Below are 21,183 nucleotides of genomic sequence, written 5' to 3'. Positions count from 1 at the left end.
TACTTGGAAGAGAAAGTAATTGGGATTGAAGGGAAACAAGTAAAGTCCTCAGCCACTAAGGAAACAAACACACTGAAGTTACCTATTTCCCTTGGGTTGGGCCAGGCCATTGGCTGATGCGATGACAGAGTGGAAAAGAGGGTATCACTGAATTCTGACATAAGCATGTCCGTGTCCAGGAGTGGATCCTCTTCCATGGGGACTGGGGTGTCCCACCCATCTCCACTCTTATGCCAGAAAAGCAGGTCATCATCCTACTCCCATAGGAAGCAGACAAAAAATGAAAGTGTTTAAAAAAAAAAAAAGGAAATACATAACCCTGAATTCTTAACTCCATGGCATCAAGAAGCCTCATCTGGTCACTTGAGGAGTGTTAGACAAGAGCTACTGATGAAGATCCTACTGTTTTAAGTCAAGAAAGGCAGTCAATAATATTTATTAAGGGGCGGCTAGGTGGTGCAGGGAATAAAGTATAGCCCTGGAGTCAGGAGGACCTGAGTTCAAATCTGGCTTCATAGACACACAAAACTAGCCATGTGACCTTGGGCAAGTCACTTAACCCCAATTGCCCTGCCTTCCCCACTCCAAAAAAAAAATATATATATATATATATATATATATACACACACAGAAAGAGAGAGAGCGAGAGCGCATCTGTTATGTGTCAGGTCCTATGTGCTAAGCACTTTACAAATATTACCACATTTGATTCCTGGAAGACAGGCATTGCTATTGTCTCCATTTTACAGTTTAGGAAACTGAGGCAGACAAACTGACTCACAGGCCCAGGGTCACACAACTACTAAGCGTCTAAGGCATTGCTGCCTCCAGGCCCCGCAAATGCCTGCCCCACTGCGCCACCTAGCGGCCTCCAGGCAAACTTTGATTTTCTAGGTCCTATTTTAAAGAGAGCAAGTACCCGGCAATGAGGAAGGAAACAGCACTTTAGATTTATCTGCTTTGTAAACCAGCTTCCTCCCGACTCTTCCTATTAATACATGGGAGTTAGTCCCCCTCACAAAAACACCTCCTGCTCTGCCGCCTGACTCACTCTTCTCTCAGGGATGAGCCTAGTCCAAGCCCAGATGAGCTTGGTCACAGGTGGCTTAATTCTGCCTCCCAGAGGTTCACTCACCCGGACCAGGCTGGACAGGTCCTCGTCCTTGTGCTTCTGTAGCTGTGGAGAAAGGGACACTCAGGTTACCAAAGACCATACATGGGAGTAGAATAGGTTTTTATGTCCCCGGGACTGAAACTGTTTCTCTGTCTGTAGGATGCTAGGTCGCTGTCCAGATACACACCTTCCTCTGGGAGAAAGAGTACAGAGAGTCTCAGCCCTGTGTCAGAGGCAAGGAGACTGAGGAACAAAAGCGTGGGGGCCCAGCTGGCTCGTGCTAGCCCAAACAGGCTCTGAGCGTTACACATGCAGCAAATCAAACCATCCTTTGGAAGAGTAATAATTCAATGTATTGGTGACCTATTCTTCAATGGCTGGCTCAAGGAGTAACAGAAACCAAGAAGATGGGACCAAGTGGAATGAGAAAGGATCCGTTTGTAAATTTAGACATTCTGATAAAAGTAGGGGAGGCCTGTGAACATCGGTTATAGCTCACTGCCAGTCCATGGAATACAGGGCCGGGAGCAGCATCGGACACCACCCAGCCCCGCCTCTGCTACAACAAGGACAGATACCCTTTTCTTGAAGTATGTTCTCCACTTGTGATATTCCCTGATCACGATCTCAATTCGACGTTTCCAGTACTTCCCTTCTGTGGTGATGGCCTGGAAAGTGGGGAAGGGGAAGGGGGAGATAATGTCAGAGGCAGAAATTATATCAGCGCTAAGACAGGACAAAAATGAAAATGTTCATCATCCTATAAAGGCCAGGAAAATGAGCCTGAGCACCCAGTCCTTCGTCTTGATATCTCACACTCCCAAGGCACTAATCTCTCAGGCCACAAAAGCCCTTAGTGTTGAAAGGTAAAGACTGTAACCTTGCACTTCTGTTTCAGGCCCCACCCAAACCAGAGCAGCCCAGAAGGGGAGGAAGAGCCTTAAAGGAGTGGGAAAAGTGCACAGGAGATGCAGTGAGATGCCAACAGGACAAGTGGATGCTCCTTGCAGCTCTTAAGATCACACAGATCCTAAAGAAACCCAAGTGCTAGTGCAGAGGAGCCGGGCCCCAGATGCCCCAGCAGACAATCCTTCCCAAAGCACCTCTGGCCGGCGATGCTCGTCCACCTCCACAGAGCCATCCAAGGGAGTCACAAAGTGACACACGGGATTCTTCCGTTTCTCCAGGTCTAGGGGGAAGAAGGAGAGAAGCCATGACTCTATGGAAGACTCCGGCACAACCCCTCTCCCCCAGTCTGGCTGCTGTCTCCCTTAGGCTTGGGTCCCTCCCTGTTCAATCTGAAAAGGTATGAGAAGCAGAGATCGGAGTCAGAGTGCCCACAAACAGTGCCCAGGCAGAGGAGCTGAACAACAGGGATCGGTCAGGAAGATGGCACCTGCCCTTGTGTCCTCAGGCTCACCCGTGGAGGAAGGACCAGCAGCAGGCGCCTGGCCTGCTCTCTGACAAGCCCTCGAGCCTCTGCTCGGCAGGTCACTTACACTGCATGTACCATGCCCGCCAGATGGCGTTATTGAGCCGGATCTTGTCTCTCCATTGCAGCTTCAGCCCTTTGAAGTTCTTCCACTTTGGAGATACCAATTTCCCACTGAAAAGCAAAAACACTGACTCAATGACTTTCATGAAAACAATGGAGTCACACAGAGGGCTGCCAAAAGCTACCCCTCCAATACCCTCCATGAACATGTGACACAGGACCAGCCTGAACTATGAACCTTGCTGCAAGCTACATAGCCCTGGCTCCGACCCCCGAGGCAGGTGCCTGCCTGGGGCCCAAAAGGACCCCTGCAGCCTCTAGGTGAGGCTTACAACCCAAAGAGACACAGGGCAAAAGAAAGTTCCCCTGAGCTTTAGGCCACAAGTGTCACCTCTGAAATACAGAGCTTTCTTCTTGTGATCAATGCTTGAGGAAAAGAAGGCCAAGAGAAGATACGAGCAAAAGCTCTTCATTGGCCACCATCTGTTAAATGGCACCCATGGGACCCCAGGACACCCAGAATGATGTGGAAGCAAATTCTCAACTGTTCTGCCTGTTTGGGCATGGCAAGGAAAAAACTGCCATCCAGCATTTACCATTTGTCTTGAAACAAGCTAATGATGAAAATTACATTAAATACACTTGAAAAAGTTTCCATTGCAGACCCTATGTGAAAATTACCACCTCCTCTCAAGAGAACCTAAGTCAGATATACCAGAGGAAGAAACTAGGAGTGGTAAAGCCAGTTACTGTCTGACAATGTCTACCTCTCCTGGAGAGGCAAGTATGTCTCTGAGAACCAGGCGATTGATGGCAAGGCCCTGATGGCACCCCTGGAGGCAGCAAATGCTTCCAAGCCCATAGGCATATTTGAAAACACTTACTTTCCTCCTGCCTCTATGGGTGCCCAGAAGTAGCACCCTACCTCTTCAGCATTCATGAAGGTATCTTTCACGACCCCATCCTCCTGAAAGAAGCATGCCTCTGGTATCCAGAGGAAAACACTAGCAGCAGCAAAACCAGGCTATTTCAGAATCTCTATTCTTCCCCTCTACCCCCTTTCCCCAGAAAAAAATGTACCTCAAGTGTACCAGACTGTTGATGCCAGATTTATGTAGATAAATAACTTCTCTATTAGAGTTAGAATACAAATTTGAGAGCAGAGTTGGCTTTGTTTGTTTTAACACCTAAGTGCCTAACGTGGTGCCTGGCACAGAGGTGTTATCCTAACTGTGGCTGGATATCTGAAATGTTTCTGGCTGCTTGCATGATTTTCTCCTTGACCTGGGAGCTCTGGAATTTGGCTGTAATATTCCTTGGAGCCTTCATTTTGGAATCTTTCTGTGTGACTATGTAGGGAAGTCCCTTCACCTCTGCAGACTCCAGGGTCTTCATCTAGAAAGGCTGTTGGAATAGTCTACTCCCTTGAATGTATAGAGGTGGCTAGGCAGGTTGAGGGTCTTTCTGGCTCAAATATTCCAGAAATTACTTAACCCTCACACAAACCTCCTCTCAAGTGGAGTACACAGAGGAAGTGTTAAAGCCGTTTCTTATTCTGGCTCTCACTGTCACTCCCAACAGTGTATTTACATCTCGGAGATGGGTAAACACTACAAATCAGGGCTAGATTTATCATTTTGTTGACAATCTAGATTCAAGAAAGTGAGGGAGAAATAGATGTTGCAGGGGCAGAGCCAAAGGGGTGGAGAAAGGCAGGAAAGTCGCCTGGGTTCTCCCAAATTCCTCTCCAAACAACTTTAAATAACACCTCAAAAAGAATTCTGCAGTGGCAAAGGGACAGGTTGAAACGATTTTCCAGCCCAAGACAACTTGGAAGGTTGGGAGGGAATGTCTGTCACACCAGAGTGAGAGTGGAACACAGTCTAGCACAGGCTGGGTCCCAGCAAACTAGCAGCAGCAAGCCTTGTGGACAACTGAATCAGCAGCAGCAGCAGTAGCTTCCGGAGTCTGAGCCCACAGCTAGTAAGAGGATTGAACAACTGGTCAGAAAAAGACTTCCGAGGTCTCTTTGCTGGCACTGGGAGCAGGACTCTATTTCATTATCTGTATATGGATCCGGGTCACAGTCCCGGGTTTCAGTCCTAAAACAAGGCACTATCACACCAGAGCTTGCAGCTGCAGGGAAGCAAGGACCATGGTGTGTTTGCAGAAAAGTGTGTTTGTGGTCTCTCGCAGACCAGAATACAAGCCAGGAGAGTAGTAAACACATCTCTCCTTAGATTATACCACCTTGTACAGACTTTCAGTACTAACTTCGAAAACAGCTACACAAAAACAACCAAACCGAAACACTAAAGCTTGGGATAATGATCCCTCCACCCTGGAAGCAGAGGCCAACTTTAACATAAAGTTAAAAGTCAAGATATAGGCTAGAAAAATGATCCAATAACAAAAAAGAACCTAACCACAGAAATTTACTATGTTGACACAGAAGATCAAAACACAAACTCAGAAGACAACAAAGTCAAAACTGCCTTCATCCAAAGCCTCAAGAAAAATGTGAACTGATCTGAGGCCCCAAAAGAATTCCTGAAAGGGCTCAAAAAAGGATTTTGAAGTCAAATAAGAGAGGTAGAAGAAAACTTGGGAAAAGAAATAAGAGTAATGCAAAAAAATTATAAAAAGAAAGTCAACAGTTTGGTAAAGGAAGCACAAAAAAATATTGAAGAAAATTAACATCTTAAGAAATAGAACAGGCCAAATAGTAAAAGGTACAAAAATTCAATGAAGAGAAGAGTATCTTAAAAAGCAGCATGGGCCAAATGGAAAAAGACATACAAAAATTCACTGAAGAGAAAAAAAAAAAACCCTTAAAAAGCAGAACTGGCCACATGGAAAAGGAGGTACAGAAGTCCACTGAAGAAAATAATCCTTAAAAATTGGAAAGGGCAAATGGAAGCTGATGACTCCACGAGACATCAAGAAACAGTAAAACAAAGCCAAAATAATGAACAGAAGAAAATATGAAATACCTCACTGAAAAGAGATGATTTAAGGATTATTAGACTACTAGAAGGTCATGATAAAAAACATTTATCAAGGAAAAATGCCCTGATATTCTAGAACCAGAGGGTAAAACAGAAACTAAAAGAAGTCACCGATCACCTCCTATAAGAAATATCAAATTGAAAACAACTAGGAATATCACAGTTAAATTCCAAGCCTCCCATGTCAAGGAAAAAATATTGCAAGCAGTGAAAAAGAAACAATTCAAATAATGTGTTGTCATAGGATAACACAAGAACAGCTTTCACATTAAAGGATTAAAAGGCTTGGAATATGAAACTTTGGAGGGCAAAGGAACTAGGATTACAACGAGGAATCACCTACCTAGCCAAAGTGAGCATAATCCTTCATGGGGGATATTCAATGAAACTGAGGACTTTCAAGTATTCCTCATGAAAAGATCACAGCTGAATAGAAAATTTGATTTTCAAATACTCAAGAGAAACACAAAAAGGTAAACAGAAGAAAAATCACAAAGGATTCAATAAGGTTAAACTGTTTACATTCCTACATGGGAAAATGATAAATTGTAACTCTTAAAAATTTAATCATTATTAGGGCAGTTAGAAGGAGTATATGTAAACAGAGGACATGGGTATGAGTTGAATATGGTGGGGTGATTATTTAAAAAATAAAGAAAGGGAAAGGGAGAAGAAGAATGTGGTAAATTATCTCATATAAAAGAGGCATGAAAGAGCTTTTACAATGGATGGGCAAACGGGAGAAAGGGGGAAGAAGCACATGAGTCTTACTCTCATCTAAACTGGCTCAAAGAGGGAATAACAGACACACTTGGGTACAAAAATCTTTCTTAGCCTACAGCAAAGTAGGAAGGGAATGGAATAGGGGAAGGGCAAGCAGATTGGGGGAGGTGGTAGTCAGGAGCAAACCACTTTTGAGGACAGGGTGAAAGGAAGAGTAGGATAAATGAAGAAAAACAGAATGGAGGGAGACACACAGTAACCATAAGTGTGAAAAGGTTTTTACAGCAAGTTTCTCTGATAAAGGATTGTTTACTCAAATATATAGAGAACTAGGTCAAATTTATAAAAATAAAGGTCATTCTCTAACTGATAAATAATCAAAGGATATGAATAGGCCATTTTCAAGTGAAGTAATCAAAGCTAAGTCATGAGAAAAAATGCCCTAAATCACTGATTAGAGAAATACAAATTAAAACAATCTGAGGTACCACCTCATACCTATGAGATTGGCTAATAGAACAGAAAAGGAAAATGACAAATGTTGGCGGGGATGTTGGAAAACTGAGACACACTAATGCTCTGTTGGTGAAGTTGTAAACTGATTCAATCATTCTGGAAAACAATTTGGAACTATGCCCAATGGGTTATAAAACCATGCATATACCCCTTGACCCAGCAATACCACTACTAAATCTGTATAGCAGAGATAAAAAGCAAAAAGGAAAAGGACCTATATGTAAAAAAAAAAATTATAGCATCTTTTTGTGGTGGCAAAGAATTAGAAATTGAGGGGATGCTTATCGATAAGGGAATGGCTTACCAAAAGCTGTCTGTCAAACATTTACCAGCACATCACTGATTACAGACCACCTGGGTCCTTTAAGATTTTTAACAGACCTATCATTTCCATTTTCTGTGAAACATAGGGCTTACACAGTAAACCATCCCAAGACCCACAATCAATTCCATAAACCTTTATTAAGTGAACTAGGTGGGACAGAAAGTTTAGCTAAACTTCTATGCAAGGCCTTGTGATGCTTACAATTTTTCAGGGGGATATGATGCAGTCAAATAACCATAATACAAAGTAACACATTATAAGAGCCTAAGAGAGATGCTGATAAAGTGCTATGGAAAGCTCATTACCAAGTGAGGGGCAGTGAAATTGTTTTAAGGGCTTCAGATAGGTCTGGGCAAAAAGGCTTATGTTTGTAACCTAGCACAGCCCCACACACATTGGGCACTCAAATACTAGGTCTGGGGGCAGGAAGACGTGGTGTAAATCTGTCCTCAGAAACTTACTTACTGTGTGACATAAAGCAATTTCTGTCTACTTCAGTTTCCTTATCTGTAACAACAAAAAAGAAGAGACAAAAACAGTCCCTACCTCCCAGAGTTGCTAAAAAGAAATATTGGTAAAGTACTTTCTAAATTCTAGCTGCTGCTGTATTATTAACAGATGAAGGACCCTGAGAGGAAATATCCATAGTATACGATTCTAAAAATGCACACACTTTATTTTTTAAAAACAATTTCCCCCAAATAGTCCTATCTCTCCTCTTTCCCTCCTGTTCCTTCCACTTAACAGGGTATTTTCTCTTTAATGCATGCCTGGTAAACTTAGCTGGGCACTCCTCATCAAATGATAGAATTGAGAATAACAAAACCAGGGAGGGAAGCAAGATGTCCCTGGTTATCAGAATGCTTGAGTCCCCTCCAAGAAGAAAAGGCCAGCACCGATTTGGATGATGGGCCAAAGGCTGCTGGCAGAGTAATTCTACCCTTGTTGTCACCATGGCTCTGTCTGTGTTTGGGGACAAGAGGGATTGTTTTTTCAAAAACAGAATAAAACAAATGGCAATACTCCTCCTGGCAGGCCCTCATTTTTCTTGAATAGTCTGAAAGCCAGCAGATTAAATGAAATTTCAGAGAAGATGGATTACTTGCCTTATCCCAAATGCCCTGGGCTGAAGTGGTCCTTCCTTGGGCTAATCATGCCGGACAGGATGTAACCTATGAGGTCTGTGATTTGGGCAGTACAAGCTTCACACTTCATCATTAGTAAATCATGATCGGTTTTGTGTGGTGGTAACAGGTACCTGCCAACGTAGCTACTTTAGATTTATAGTCTCCACAGGATGTTCTTCTCCCCCTGGCAGAGGATTAGAAGCCCAGTAAAAATGAGGGTATCAAAGAGAACCAAACTAACATTTAGAAAAAGGACCACAAGCAGAGATGGGGGGAGAGACATTTACCGGGGAGCCTACAGAAATTCTTTTTCAGGGACCGGTCAGTTCAGATGATTGTTACGATTTCTTCCAATTCTCAAATTCTGTCACTGTTTGTGCAGGATGTCACCACTGTGCCCAAGCCTCACAACTAACCCCTGGAATTCATTTCTAAAGTTGCTCCGAGGAGCTGGAGGAACATGAAGCACAGTATAAAAACTAAGAACAGAAATAAAGGCAAAGGATTACAGAGCAGTTTGACCCAAGCATTGTGTCTTGTGCACCCAAACCTTGGAGCGCCTGTGATCATCAGCAGCAGCAGCTCAGCCAAGCAAGCCCTGCCCCAAGGAGCTCCAGAAGGACAGCAGAACCTGTCTTCACACGCAGGCACAATGGAACATCTTCACCTTTTCCCCTCCTGTTTCAGCTCACTTCCCTAAACAGGCCCACATAGCACAGGAACATTCTTGGCCCATTAAGGCTTGGTCAGAACCCTCACCTCCCAAGGTCATCCTTAGCCCCCAAAGGTCATCAATTGAAAAACAAGTTCCTCCATGAAGTTACCAAAGTTTATTCACTCCTTAAATTGTGAAATCTATAATCCATAAAGCCTTCCTCTCAGCTTCCATTGGCAGATCTAAATATCTTACAGACTCCCTTTAAAAGAGACACACTATTTTAGTAAAGAAGATGCCACAGATGCCATAGTACATGGGAATTAAAGTTATTAAGGAAGTAACTTTTCTAGGATGGTACATCACAGAGAATTTTAACTGGGAATTGCTGAGGATTTGTAAGCTGTGCTGAAATAATTTTTAAAAAATAAACAAAGAGCAGGGGTAAGGTACCTAGATCCAATCAGCTTCAGACAAGGATCCAATAACTTCACTATTAAAGGGAAAGGAAGGCAGATGGCTTTGGGGTCTGATTCTCTGGGTCCCCAAACAGGAAGGAAAAGAGAAGCTTGGGGCACTTTGAGGTAATGGAAAGAGTATTGAAATGGGAGTCAGAGCACCTGGGTTCAAATCCTGACTGCCACTTACTAGCTAACAAAGAGCAAAAATCTCCACCTCTCTGGGCCTCAGTTTTCTCATCTGTACAATAAGAAAGTTGGACTAAATGAGCTACATAGAAAAAAACCTGCTACCAGATGGCATCCTGCCTTTGTCACTGCAGGCTGTGGGCCCTTACAACGCACTACTTTTAACAAGACAAAGCAGGAAAACAATAAATGTTGGAGAAGATGTGGGAAAATTAGAACACTAGTGCATTGTTGGTGGAGCTGTGAACTGATCCAACCATTCTGGAGAACAATTTGGAACTATGCCCAAGGATAATCAAACGTTGCATACCCTTTTACCCAGCAATACCACTTCTAGTTCTGTATCCCAAAGAGATCATAAAAACTGGAAAAGGACCCACATGTACAAAAATATTTACATCAGCTCTTTTTTGCCAAGAACTGGAAACTGAGGGGATGCCCATCAATTGAGGAATGGCTGAACAATTTCTGGTATATGAATGTAATAGAATACTATTGTGCTAATAAGAAATGATGAGCAGGTGGACTTGAGAAAAATCTGGAAATATTTACATGAACTGATGCTGAGTGAAGTGAGCAGAACCAGGAAACATTTTACATAGTAATGGCAACATTGTGCAATGATCAACTTTGATAGACTTATCTCTGCTTAGCAATGCAAAGATCTAAGACAATTTCAAATGACTCATGATGGAAAATGCTACCCACATCCAGAAAAAGAACCATGGAGTCTAAATGCAGATGGAAGCATACTATTTGCTCTTTTTTTTGGTGGTTTCTCCCATTGGTTCTAATTCTTCTTTATAACATGGCTAATGTGAAAATATGTTTAACACAAGTGCATAGGTAGAGCCTGCATCAGAGGGCATGCTATCTTGGGGTGGTGGAAAGGGAGGGATGGGGAGAAAATTTGGAACTCAAAATCTTATGGAAGTGAATGTGAAAACTAAAAATTAATTAGTCAATTCTTAAAAAGCCAAAATGCTACTTTTAGAACTAGAAGGGACAGCTGTAAAAGAAGGGGGCGAAACTCAATGACTTTACCATCCCTTTCAGATCTACATCTGATTTTAGGACTCATCTAGTCCAAACTCCTCCTTTTGCAAAAGGACAGACCCAAAGGCATAAATGACTTCTCCACAGTCTCCTGGCTAGGATTCAATCCCAGGACCTGACTCCAAACTGGTGCTCTTTCCCTCTATCAGGCTGTCTCATTTGCTCAAGAGTCCCAAGTTCTTCTCCCTCTTGCCCCAGACTAGTTTATCTTCCTTGGCCTTTCTTCAGGATTTGGGCTGGTCCCCACAGGCTGCTGGGAGCCAAGACTAACAGTCCATGGTCAAGACAAAGGTTCATTGAAGAGAGCTGGGATGAGGGGAAAAAGCCAAAGCCAGGGAGTGAAGGCAAGTGTAATGGAATCATTCCTGTGTTTCTGGCCCTCTCGCATCAGCCTGCCCACACGGGCAGAGCTGGCCTCCTCCTTGCAGGCCTGTCAGCATTTCAAGGCCTTGCTCCCACACCCACACTTGAGTCCTATCTTCAGGCACACATGAAATCAGTCCTACTCACAAAGCCACACAGTGCTTTTGCCTTTTGTTTGAAGCACCTTATTGGGTCCCAGGAGTGTTAAGTCTAGCACCTCAAAACGAGAGTCAAATGCAGATGGAAGCATACTATTTGCTCTTTTTTTTGTTTCTTCTTTTTTTGTGGGTTCTCCCATTGGTTCTAATTCTTCTTTATAACAGGGCTAATGTGAAAAAATGTTTAACATGAGCCTTCTTCTGAGTTCTGTGGCAGAGACTCACAGATGGGACAGGCCCCATTTCTCACCTATTAAGTCAAGATCAGAACTTCTTTGCTCCCTCTCTCAGCCAATGTGGGTAGTCAGCAAGCCTGATCAATTATCTCCATGAAAGTTCTATCTAGCTGGAAAAGAACTGGAGCCTATTTTAGGTACAAATGCTAAGTCTAGGGAAATGATTGTAGTAGCAAGAAGAAAAGGGATAGAATCAGAGAGTTCCTGTGCACAAGATGTTCCAGTGCCAGGTTGAGCTCCTGACTTGCTTTTTCCTGACTTCTTTCTCATTCCCATTTCCCCTCTCTCTCTCTCTCCTCTGCACCACCCTGCCTGATTAAGTTCTGCACTCCCATCCTTTAAACTGTGATACTGGGACTAGGCCTTCCCCACACTGACTTATCAGTGACACGGGACAACGACCTTTATCCTTATTAAAAAACCTCAGAAACTTGACTCCAAAGGCATGCCCTCCTGCTCACCGATCTGCCTAAACTGGTACTGGGGAGAGGAAGGAGGAGGATCAGAAATCCAGCAAGCTTTTAATGTTCAGAGGAAGGAAAACCAGGCAGAGGGAAAGAAAAGTTGTATGTTCTGGAGCTTGATGGCTATGGTGGGTGGCTCAAGTTAGGCTCTAAACACAGTTGGGCACAGGCAGCAAGGTGGAGGATGAGGCAGCATGTTTAGGGGCGACATCCTAGATGTTCTAGCACCAGAGCTGGCAAAATTTGAACCTGGAATTCTGGTTTCTCTCAATTCCCTTGGGCTAGAACAGGGAAAAGAACCTTCTCTTACAATGTGTCATATATTGGATACTCTAATGGCTAACTTCTGAATACTGTTTGATTCTGGCACAGCGGGGCAGCAGGTCTCTCAAATAATCCAAAAAGAAAACCATGCAATCAACCAAACCTTGAGTACTCACTCTCTTAGAAGAGACACTAACTGGGGCGGCTAGGTGGCACAGTGAATAGAGCACCGGCCCTGGAGTCAGGAGGACCTGAGTTCAAATCTGGCCTCAGACACTTAACACAAAAAACTAGCCGTGTGACCTTGGACAAGTCACTTAACCCCAATTGACCTGCCTTCCCCCCTCCAAAAAGAAAAAAAAAAGACACTGAGTTCTAGAACCTCAGCATATTTACTAATACAACTATGTGTGAGGATAAGGAGTTTCCAAATAATAACATTGGTCCAAGTCCTAAAAGAAAGTGGTCTATAGAATGAAAAGCGTACAGTGAAATGTTGGTGGGAAAAACTTCTATTAACATTTAACTCCTGTATTTAAACTTTAATGTTTATCACCTTTAATGCATCATTAGCTGAGGCAGCTCGGTAGCTCAGTGTGCTGGATCTGGAATCAGGAAGACCTGAGTTCAAATCCAGCCTCAGACACTTACTAGCTATGTGACCCTGGGTAAGTTGCTTACCCCATTTGCCATCAGAGAAAGAAATGGCAAAGCACTCCATTTTCTTTGCCAAGAAAACCCTATGGATTACGGTATTAGTGTCCATGGGGTTAGAGATGACTGAACAACAATTAGTTACTATGACCTTGGAAAGAATATTAAGATTAATAATTTGGGTGGGCTAATTTGAATTTGTGCACACATCTGTATTTAAGAAATCACATTTTACCTGTAAGAAGTTTTCATGTCCACACAAGTTTCTTTTTTAATCTGCTACTGTAAGGTCTTTGTGTATTTAAAAAGTAATTATTATCAATTGTACTCATTCTTGACTCAGAACATCATGCTGATTTATACAGGGTCAGAAAGGAAAAGTGGACAAGCTGGGGGGAGGGGGAAGTGAGCCTATATCAGATGTCCATTATTGCCTTTGGCACTGAAAGGAGAAGAAAAAGATTTCCAAGTGAAATGAAAAGGTGATAATCACTACATTCAAATATTCCTTGCAAGAGCTTTATACATGAAACAAACTCTAATTTGTCTTAGTTATCAGGTAAAGCAATGGAATTGAGAGATCATCTGCTTTTTACAAATACAGTGTATGACTGCTAACTGCTGGATCTCTGCCAATTTGCTAAGAAATCCTACTTAGGTCCTTAAAAAAAAAATATTGCAGCCATTACCTCCTCCCCTTTAGTTTCCCTACAGATTGCAGGACTCTCAGGACTGGTGGGAAGAGAGATAGTGATTAGGTAGCAAACAGCTCTTGAGTGGAGACGCTTGGAAGAACTATGCTAAATAAACTCCAGGCATTATTATTATATTAGGCAACTTCAAGAAAAGGCAAAGCAAGGGGAGCTACTTACACCGATTAAGAGCCAGAGAAATCTGAAGCCGCCTGTGCGTTTCAGAGGATAAAGTAACACTGTCACACCCCCCAACCCTAAAAATAAGCTCCTGCAACCATAGGGATCGCTTTCTAAAAGGAGTCTGTCTCTGTCTTCCACCGACTCGGGGAAGAAAAGAAGTCCCCTCTAGAACCCCAAACCCTCATAGCTTAAAACCAGGTTTTAATTGGGGTTCTCAAAGCATGAAGATGAATTCACTTAAAAATCATCAAAAGCACTCAGACCCATGATTTCAAGTCTAGCTCTTAAGGCTTCAAGTGGCTAAAAACCAACCGAGCCAAGTCATTCTATGAATCATTAAACCAACAAAACATACCTTTAAAAACTCAGACCAAAAGCATCTTCCAGATTTATACATGAGACCATCTCAATGAAAATTTTCCCTAGACTCTCAGCAGACACATAAAAACAAACCCTACAGATACCCTGGGCCAACTGTTACCATGAGTTTGCCACTTGCTTTTCTATAATGGTTTCTATACATTGTTGTTCCTACAAAATCCAATACTCTGGGTTTTCAGGGGATAGTGTATGGCTTTATTCAATTCTACAAACATTTATTAAGGACATTCTATGTGCCAGACACTGTGCTAGATACTGGGAATACCAAAACACACAAAAAATAAACAGTCCCTGTATACTCAAGGAGCAAACCTTTTTTAGGGGAATACAACATAGAGACCCAAGTGTAAGCAAACACAAACTATACACAAAGCCAATACAAACCAACACCAACAGAGTATTAAAAAGTGAGCAGGGTGGAGAGATCCAGAAAGACCTCTTGAAAGAGGGAGCTCCTGAGCAGTGCTTTAGGAGCGTGTCAGAGGTGAAGAGTGGGTGCACTCCAGACATGGAGGACTGACTACATGATCAGAGGCCAAGAAGAGGAGATGGAATATTATGTATGGGACACCAGCTAAGAGGCCAGTGTGACTGAGACCCAGACTGGGTCAAGGAAAGTAATATGAAACAAAATTAGAAAGAGAGATGGGAATCAGATGATGAAGGGTTTCAAATGTCAAGTTGAGGATTTTATCTTTTTTCGTCCCAGAGTTAAAAGAGACCTGTTAAGTTTTTTAGAGAGAAGTTGTGGAAATGTGACGTGGCAAAAGCTGTGTTTTAGGAATATCGACTGGACGATTGTGGAGAAGAAAGGAAAGAACAGAAGCTAGGAGATCAATCAGAGAACTAGTACAGTTGACTAGGTGACAAGTGACAAGTGACAAAGGCCTGAACCAAAGGAGAGCTCAGTAGTGAATGGAAAGAAGCAAGGTGACACAAGAGATGTTGCAGGGGGCGCTAGGTGGCACAGTGAATAGAGCACCTGCCCAGGAGTCAGGGGGACCTGAGTTCAAATCAGGCCTCAGATGCTTAACACTTACTAGTCGTGTGACCTTGGGCGAGTCACTTAACCCCAATAGCCCTGCCCTCCTCCCTTCAAAAAGTCAAAACAAACAAACAAATAAATAAATAAACAAGCTATTGCAGAGAGTCAACCAGACTTGACAAAGACTTACTATGGGGGATTAAGAACAATTCTAGTGCTCTCTCAAAAGAAATAGGAAAATCTGAGGGTTGGCTTTGGGGAGAAATGTGAGTTCTATTTTAGATATACTGAGTAAGATGGCCAGGTGATGTCCAACAGGCAATTTGAGATGAAACTTGAGGGGAGAGTTTTGGGTCTGATATGTAGATTTGGGAGTCATGTGACCTCATGGCAGCTGAGATCACCAACAGAGGAAAGAGAAAGAGAAAAGAGGAGAGCCCAGACAGCTTACTTTGCTGATGATGACAGCAAAGTTGGGATATTCTCAGGCTGGGCACACACACAAGCTATGTACATCCTTTCCCCAAAGCCTTCTCTTACTTACAGGAAAAAGATCATCCACGAGTAAAGCCCAAAAGCCTGACTCTGGAATGCAACACCTTCTGCTGCTAACAAATGCAAAATGGGCCCACCAGTCAGGCTAGCTTTTTTTTGCTTTTTGGAGGGGGCAGGGCATGGCAATTGGGGTTAAGTGATTCGCCCAAGGTCACATGACTAGTAAGTGTTAAGCATCTGAGGCCAGATTTGAACTCAGGTCCTCCTGACTCCAGGTCTGGTGCTCTATTCCCTGAGCTACCTAGCTGCCCTGAGGCTGGCTTTTTCAATGTCCCGAATCCTTGAAAGTTCAGCTCAAGTCTCTCAAGTATTTTTTCAAAGTTTCTTTTTACAAGTACTGATCATCTTTTCCTCCCACCACCCCACCAATTAAACAAAAACAAAACCCTCACAATAAATACAAACAGTCCATAAAAACAAATTTCCACATGGGCTACCTCCAAATACACACATGTCACTGGATTTTAAAGCCATGACTTTCTCTGAAAGGAGGTGAGTGGTAGGATTCACCTCCAGGCTTCTGGGCTTGCAGTTCATCTCTGCATTCAGCTGTTCTCTAGGACACTGCCACTGTTTAAAATGTTCTAGTTCTCTCTTTACTATATCAGCTCACATCATACACTGTCCATTCCGTCATTCCTTTTGGCACAATAATATTCCCTTATGTTCATACACCAAGATTTGTTTGGTCGTATCCCCAACAGGAGGGCGGCCCCTCAGTTTCGAGTTTGAGGCTACTGAAGAAAGAGCTATAAATATTTTTGTCCATCTGGGTGCCTTCCTTTGACCTCTCTGTCTGAGGTATAGGACCAGCAGTGATTTACCTGGGTTAGAGAGCACACAAACTTCACTAACTCTTTGGGCAAAGTTCCATATTTCTTTACAGAATGTTGGGCCTATCAATTCTCCACCAACAATGGATCGTTGTCTGTTTTCTCATAGTCCCTCCAACGTGCATTCTCCTCTTCTGTCACCTTTACCAATCTTGTGGGTGTGAAGGAGAACTCCCAAGTTATTTTCATGTGCGTTTCTCTGAGAATCAGAGATGTGGAGCACTTTTTCACACAGTCACTGATAGCTTGGTTTTCCTCTCCCTTTAAAAAATTACCTATTCTTATCATTTGCCCTCTTACCAATAGAAAATAGCTCAAAGTCTTATAAATTTGAATCCATTCGTAAGCCCTTAGTCAAAGAAAACTTGCTGCAGAGATTTTCCCTTCCAGTTATCTATTTCCCTTCTAATTTTAATTGTAACAGATCTGTTTGGGCAAAAACTTTTCAATTCTATATAGTCAAAAATTTCCATTTTATTTTCTGTGATTCCATTGCTTGGTTGGCTATGAACTCTTCCCCTATTCACAGATGTGAAAGGTCTCCCATGCTCCTCTAAACTACTTATGAAGTTACCTTTTATGTCTAAGTCATATATTGAGTTTATCTTGGCTATACAGTATAAAATAATGTTCTATACTATATTTCTGACAAACTGCTTTCTGCTTTTCCCCAAAAGTTTTTGTCAGATAGTGAATACGTATTAAATGAATGCTGTCTTTGGGTTTATTGAAAACTATGCTACTGTGTTCACTTGCTTTACATTGTTTGCCTAATGAGTTTCACTGATCTATTTTTAAACTAATACCAAATCATTTTAATAATTACTGTAGTCCAGTTTGAGATCAGGCACTGGCAGATGTCCTTTCTTACCACTTTATTATTGTCCTTGAGATTCCTGACCTTTTGATCCTCCATATGAATTTCTTTCTTTTTTTTGCTTTTTGGAGGGCAATTGGAGTTAAGTGACTTGCCCAAAGTCACACAGCTAGTAAGTGTGTCAAGTGTCTGAGGATGAATTTGAACTCAGGTCCTCCTGACTCCAGGGCCTGTGCTCTACTGCACACATTACCTAGCTGCCTCATCAACTACAGTCACTCTAAAGTCTAGTTCCTGGAAAACATGCCATCCCTCAGAGGCCGTGGTCCCTATGCCTAGAAGACACTCCCTCCTCACCTCTGCCTTTCATATTCTTCAGCTTTGGTCAATGACCAGCTCAGGCGCTACAGACCTCCTCTTAAACAGAGTAACCTTCCCAGATGCTACCAACATTGAGTATTCTCTCCCTGAAAAACCCCTCCCGTCCTTTCATCTCTCCTTTGCCAGTCCCTTCTCTTTAACTCCTCCCCCTGAACCATTGGGATCTGTATACTGCAGTCCCCCAGCTCCCCTCCCCCAATACAACAGAAAAAATGTCTGGAGGGCAGAGGCTGTTTCATCTCTGTCTTGGGTACCTACCTCAAGGCCCCACAGAGTGTCCTGCCCACAGCAGACATTTAGTAAATGCCTACTGAATCAGAAAATACCATAAAACAGCACATGATCATTCTTTAGGGGGTAGTCATCTCCACAAAAGCGTTTTACGCTCCTTGAGAGCTGAACAAGGGTCCTGCCTCTGTATCCTCCCCAAATTCTGAGAACAGTGTTTACACATAAGTCCTTTAAAAATGCAAGCACACTGGATTAAGAACTGATTTTGTCCCTCTCTGACCCTTCTGCAGTTAAGTAACTCTAATGTGGGTGGTGTAAGTGTTCAGACATTTTCACAGAAATGCACAATGTACCATAACGGGTCATGTTGTCTGAAGCAGAACCATTTTCTAAATGTCAGAATTTTTCTTTGGGACTGTCCTTGTTTTCACCAAACGCCTAACCGCTTCTCAGAGGAAGAAGTACTAAGGAGACTGGGAGCGCGACTTACCCAGGGTATGTATGTTAGCAGGTAGCCACTAGCTATCGCTAATAAACCTCCAATCTGCTGGTGTGCAGACCATTAAACGCAGTCTGTAATGCCTGAACAATAGAAGCTAGGCACTCACAGCTCCCATGGTGATTCCAGCATAGGCCCTAAGGGGCCAGGAGAGCAGCGTGCCCCATAACCATCCTGGTACCAGACTGAGGTTTCTGGTCACCTGTTTTCCAGAAGGAAGCATACTCTTTAAATAAGAGAGCGAGCAATCACCATCTCAAGGGAGATATTGGAAATTACTCTTAGGAACATCCCAATGTCCCTCCCCTGCCAAAAAGGCAAGACAAGGCAAGCACAGAAGTGTACAATCGCCATTCTACAGAGAGAAGGCCTGCATGCCCAGCATAGGCCAAATCTACTCAGCTAACTTCTTTCACCTGCCCCAGAACCATACATTTGCTTCTGGGAGTGTCCTCAACTATTAAGTCCCTCTTTCCAGTCTGAGAAGAGGCTCATTTTTAATGTACACTTCAGTAGAGAAGTGGGGGGGGGAGAGTAAGGAAACCTGAGATAAAATTAGCCAGTTAAACCTAAAACAAACCTCAGAGACTGGCCTCTACTTTTTTTTTTGGAGGAGGGAAGGTAGGGGCAATTGGGGTTAAGTGACTTGCCCAAGGTCACATGGCCAGTTTTACGTGAGTGTGTGTCTGTGTGTGTGTGTGTTGTGTCTGCGGCCGGATTTAAACTCAGGTCCTCCTGACTCCAGGGCCGGTTCACTGTGCCACCGCCTCCTAGCCTCTACTTTAAAAAAAACACTCATTTTCTTTCCCTAGGGAAGCAGCTGATCTGCAGACACCACTACACAGATTTCATTTTCATATACTCACTAAGGGTTATTCAGAAGTTAAAGCAACAAGAAGAGCCATCTAAACACATGAAATTCAGTTTTCAAACAGCAGCTATACTAAAAGGAGCAGCTCATCATATTACGGCTGTAGCCGCGGGCTTTTCTGCATGATGCCATTAACCCTGAACCAAGGGCACAGACTCTCTTACATGGGGAAGCTGAGCTTCAGGCACCATAGTTCTAGAAAACCAAGGTCAGGGCACCTAATCTGGCTGATCTTTCACCACTCACTCAGAGCTTTTCCAAAAAAGTGGGTTAAAAGAAGAAGAAAAGTCAAAGGCAGAAGAGATTTTAAAGGAAAGCTGAATGACAAGCCATCAGAGGAAATAACACATGTTTATTTTCAGCACATTCTGAAAAGGCTTTATTCTCAATATACTGAACTAGACCAGGAGTGGAGAACTGCAGCCTCAAGGCCACATGTAGCCCTCTAGATCCTCAAGTGTGGTCCTTTGACTGAGTCTAAGTTTTATAGAACAAATCCTTTTATTAAGGGGATTTGTTCTGAGAAATTCGGATCCAAAGGGCCACACTTGAGGACCTAGAGGGCCATGTGTGACTTTGAGGCCACAGGTTCCCCATCCCTGACCTAGGCATTCACATGAAACACATAACCACCACCCTACAGGAGTATAAATTGTAAAGAAACAGTCAACCACCTCAATTTAGGGGTCAAGGGCAAGAGTTTCATGAATTTTTTCTGATCTCTGAAAGACCAAAGGCAAGCAAATATGTGTGGGGAAGTGGGAACAGTTATGTGTGAAACAGAAAACCAAATTTTGATTCATGATTTTGTATCTAGAGAGCTTAAGAGTCTGGGGTTCCCCAAGCAAGAGCACAGACCAGGAATTAGGCTGAGATCTGCTAATCTTTTCTGGCTTGGGGGGGGGGGGGGAGAAGGGCCTGCCTCCTCTGATGTCAATGCCCTAAACTGTGCTGGGGAAATCAGATCCAATTCACCCTATCAACAGACTCTCAGACCGGGTCACCATTAGCAGATAGAGACATGGTGTGCCACCCAAGAAAGACCTACCTTCAAATATAATAGCAGCATTTCTAATCAGAAAGATATTTGGCTTGCTGGCTTTCAGAGTTCAAGTATGCTTCTTGAATGTCCCTATTAAATGCCAGCAACTGCAAAAAGGACAGTATAACACCACCTAGTTCATTTACTTTCCTCTGCCCTCCCCCAAGCACACAGGACAGGATGCTGATGGCTTCTTCTGAGACTCCTCAGCCTCCTCAATTACAGATGAGCTCTACAGGGGCAGGACACAAGGAAGGACCTCTGGACCTCACACATACAAACATCCCACAGTCCAAGTGAGAGGCAAGAAATGGAAGAAATGGGTAGGGGGCCTGAAGGCCCTGCTCTACTAACATCCTATGCAGCAAATAATGCCCCGGTTCTTTAAATACACACCAAAGATCAGCAGAAACCCACAAATGCTGGCAATAGTTTCCATCTTTGGAGGATTCTTTCTCCACTTTCCAACCATGCAAGGCTCTCTGCAGGGCGGAACATCTGATGGTTGTTTAAGAGAGGCAGAAACCCGAGTGTTTCAAACTGAGGGTGTGGCCGGAGCAGGCAGTACCACACCTTCCCATCCCAGTAACACTCTCCTGCAGCAATGCTGCACACAGGAAAAGCTTCCCCTTCATACACAGGCACTCAGGCATACTTCACATCAATTACCCTTATCAAGCACCATTTAGTCAAGCTGGAGAGTGGAACCTTAGTATAAAGGAAGAAACGAAAAACAATGGTGACTGTCTCTGATACCACCTGAAGCAAAAAAGGGAGAAGCAGGAGGGGTGGGAATTGACAAGCCCAGGGAGATAAGAGGCCAGCCCTGGCACTGTGGGAGTGGTGCCAGAGGAGAGGGAAGAAAAGAATTCTTTACCTGCTGATAGGCTGCAGGACAAATGGGGAGT

At 43.3% G+C, this 21,183-nt stretch overlaps 1 protein-coding gene across 1 annotated transcript in view; it reads right to left on the bottom strand.

Moving 5' to 3' along the window:
• Positions 1-21,183, bottom strand: part of MLXIP (MLX interacting protein) — a 68,207-nt gene that overhangs the window by 24,332 nt on the left and 22,692 nt on the right. The window contains exons 2-6 of the mRNA XM_069081694.1: positions 2,614-2,720; positions 2,218-2,303; positions 1,693-1,782; positions 1,136-1,177; positions 83-254 (exon numbers count right to left, since the gene is read on the bottom strand). Coding sequence (XP_068937795.1) covers positions 83-254; positions 1,136-1,177; positions 1,693-1,782; positions 2,218-2,303; positions 2,614-2,720 — 497 coding nt within the window. The remainder of the gene's footprint in view (positions 1-82; positions 255-1,135; positions 1,178-1,692; positions 1,783-2,217; positions 2,304-2,613; positions 2,721-21,183) is intronic.

Source organism: Petaurus breviceps, unplaced genomic scaffold (assembly GCF_028583685.1).
Source record: "Petaurus breviceps papuanus isolate PSGF00001 unplaced genomic scaffold, PetGlider_PUasm1.0 99, whole genome shotgun sequence".
In the NCBI taxonomy this organism is placed as follows: Eukaryota; Metazoa; Chordata; class Mammalia; order Diprotodontia; family Petauridae; genus Petaurus; species Petaurus breviceps.
This window is presented reverse-complemented; position numbering and strand designations above follow the sequence as displayed.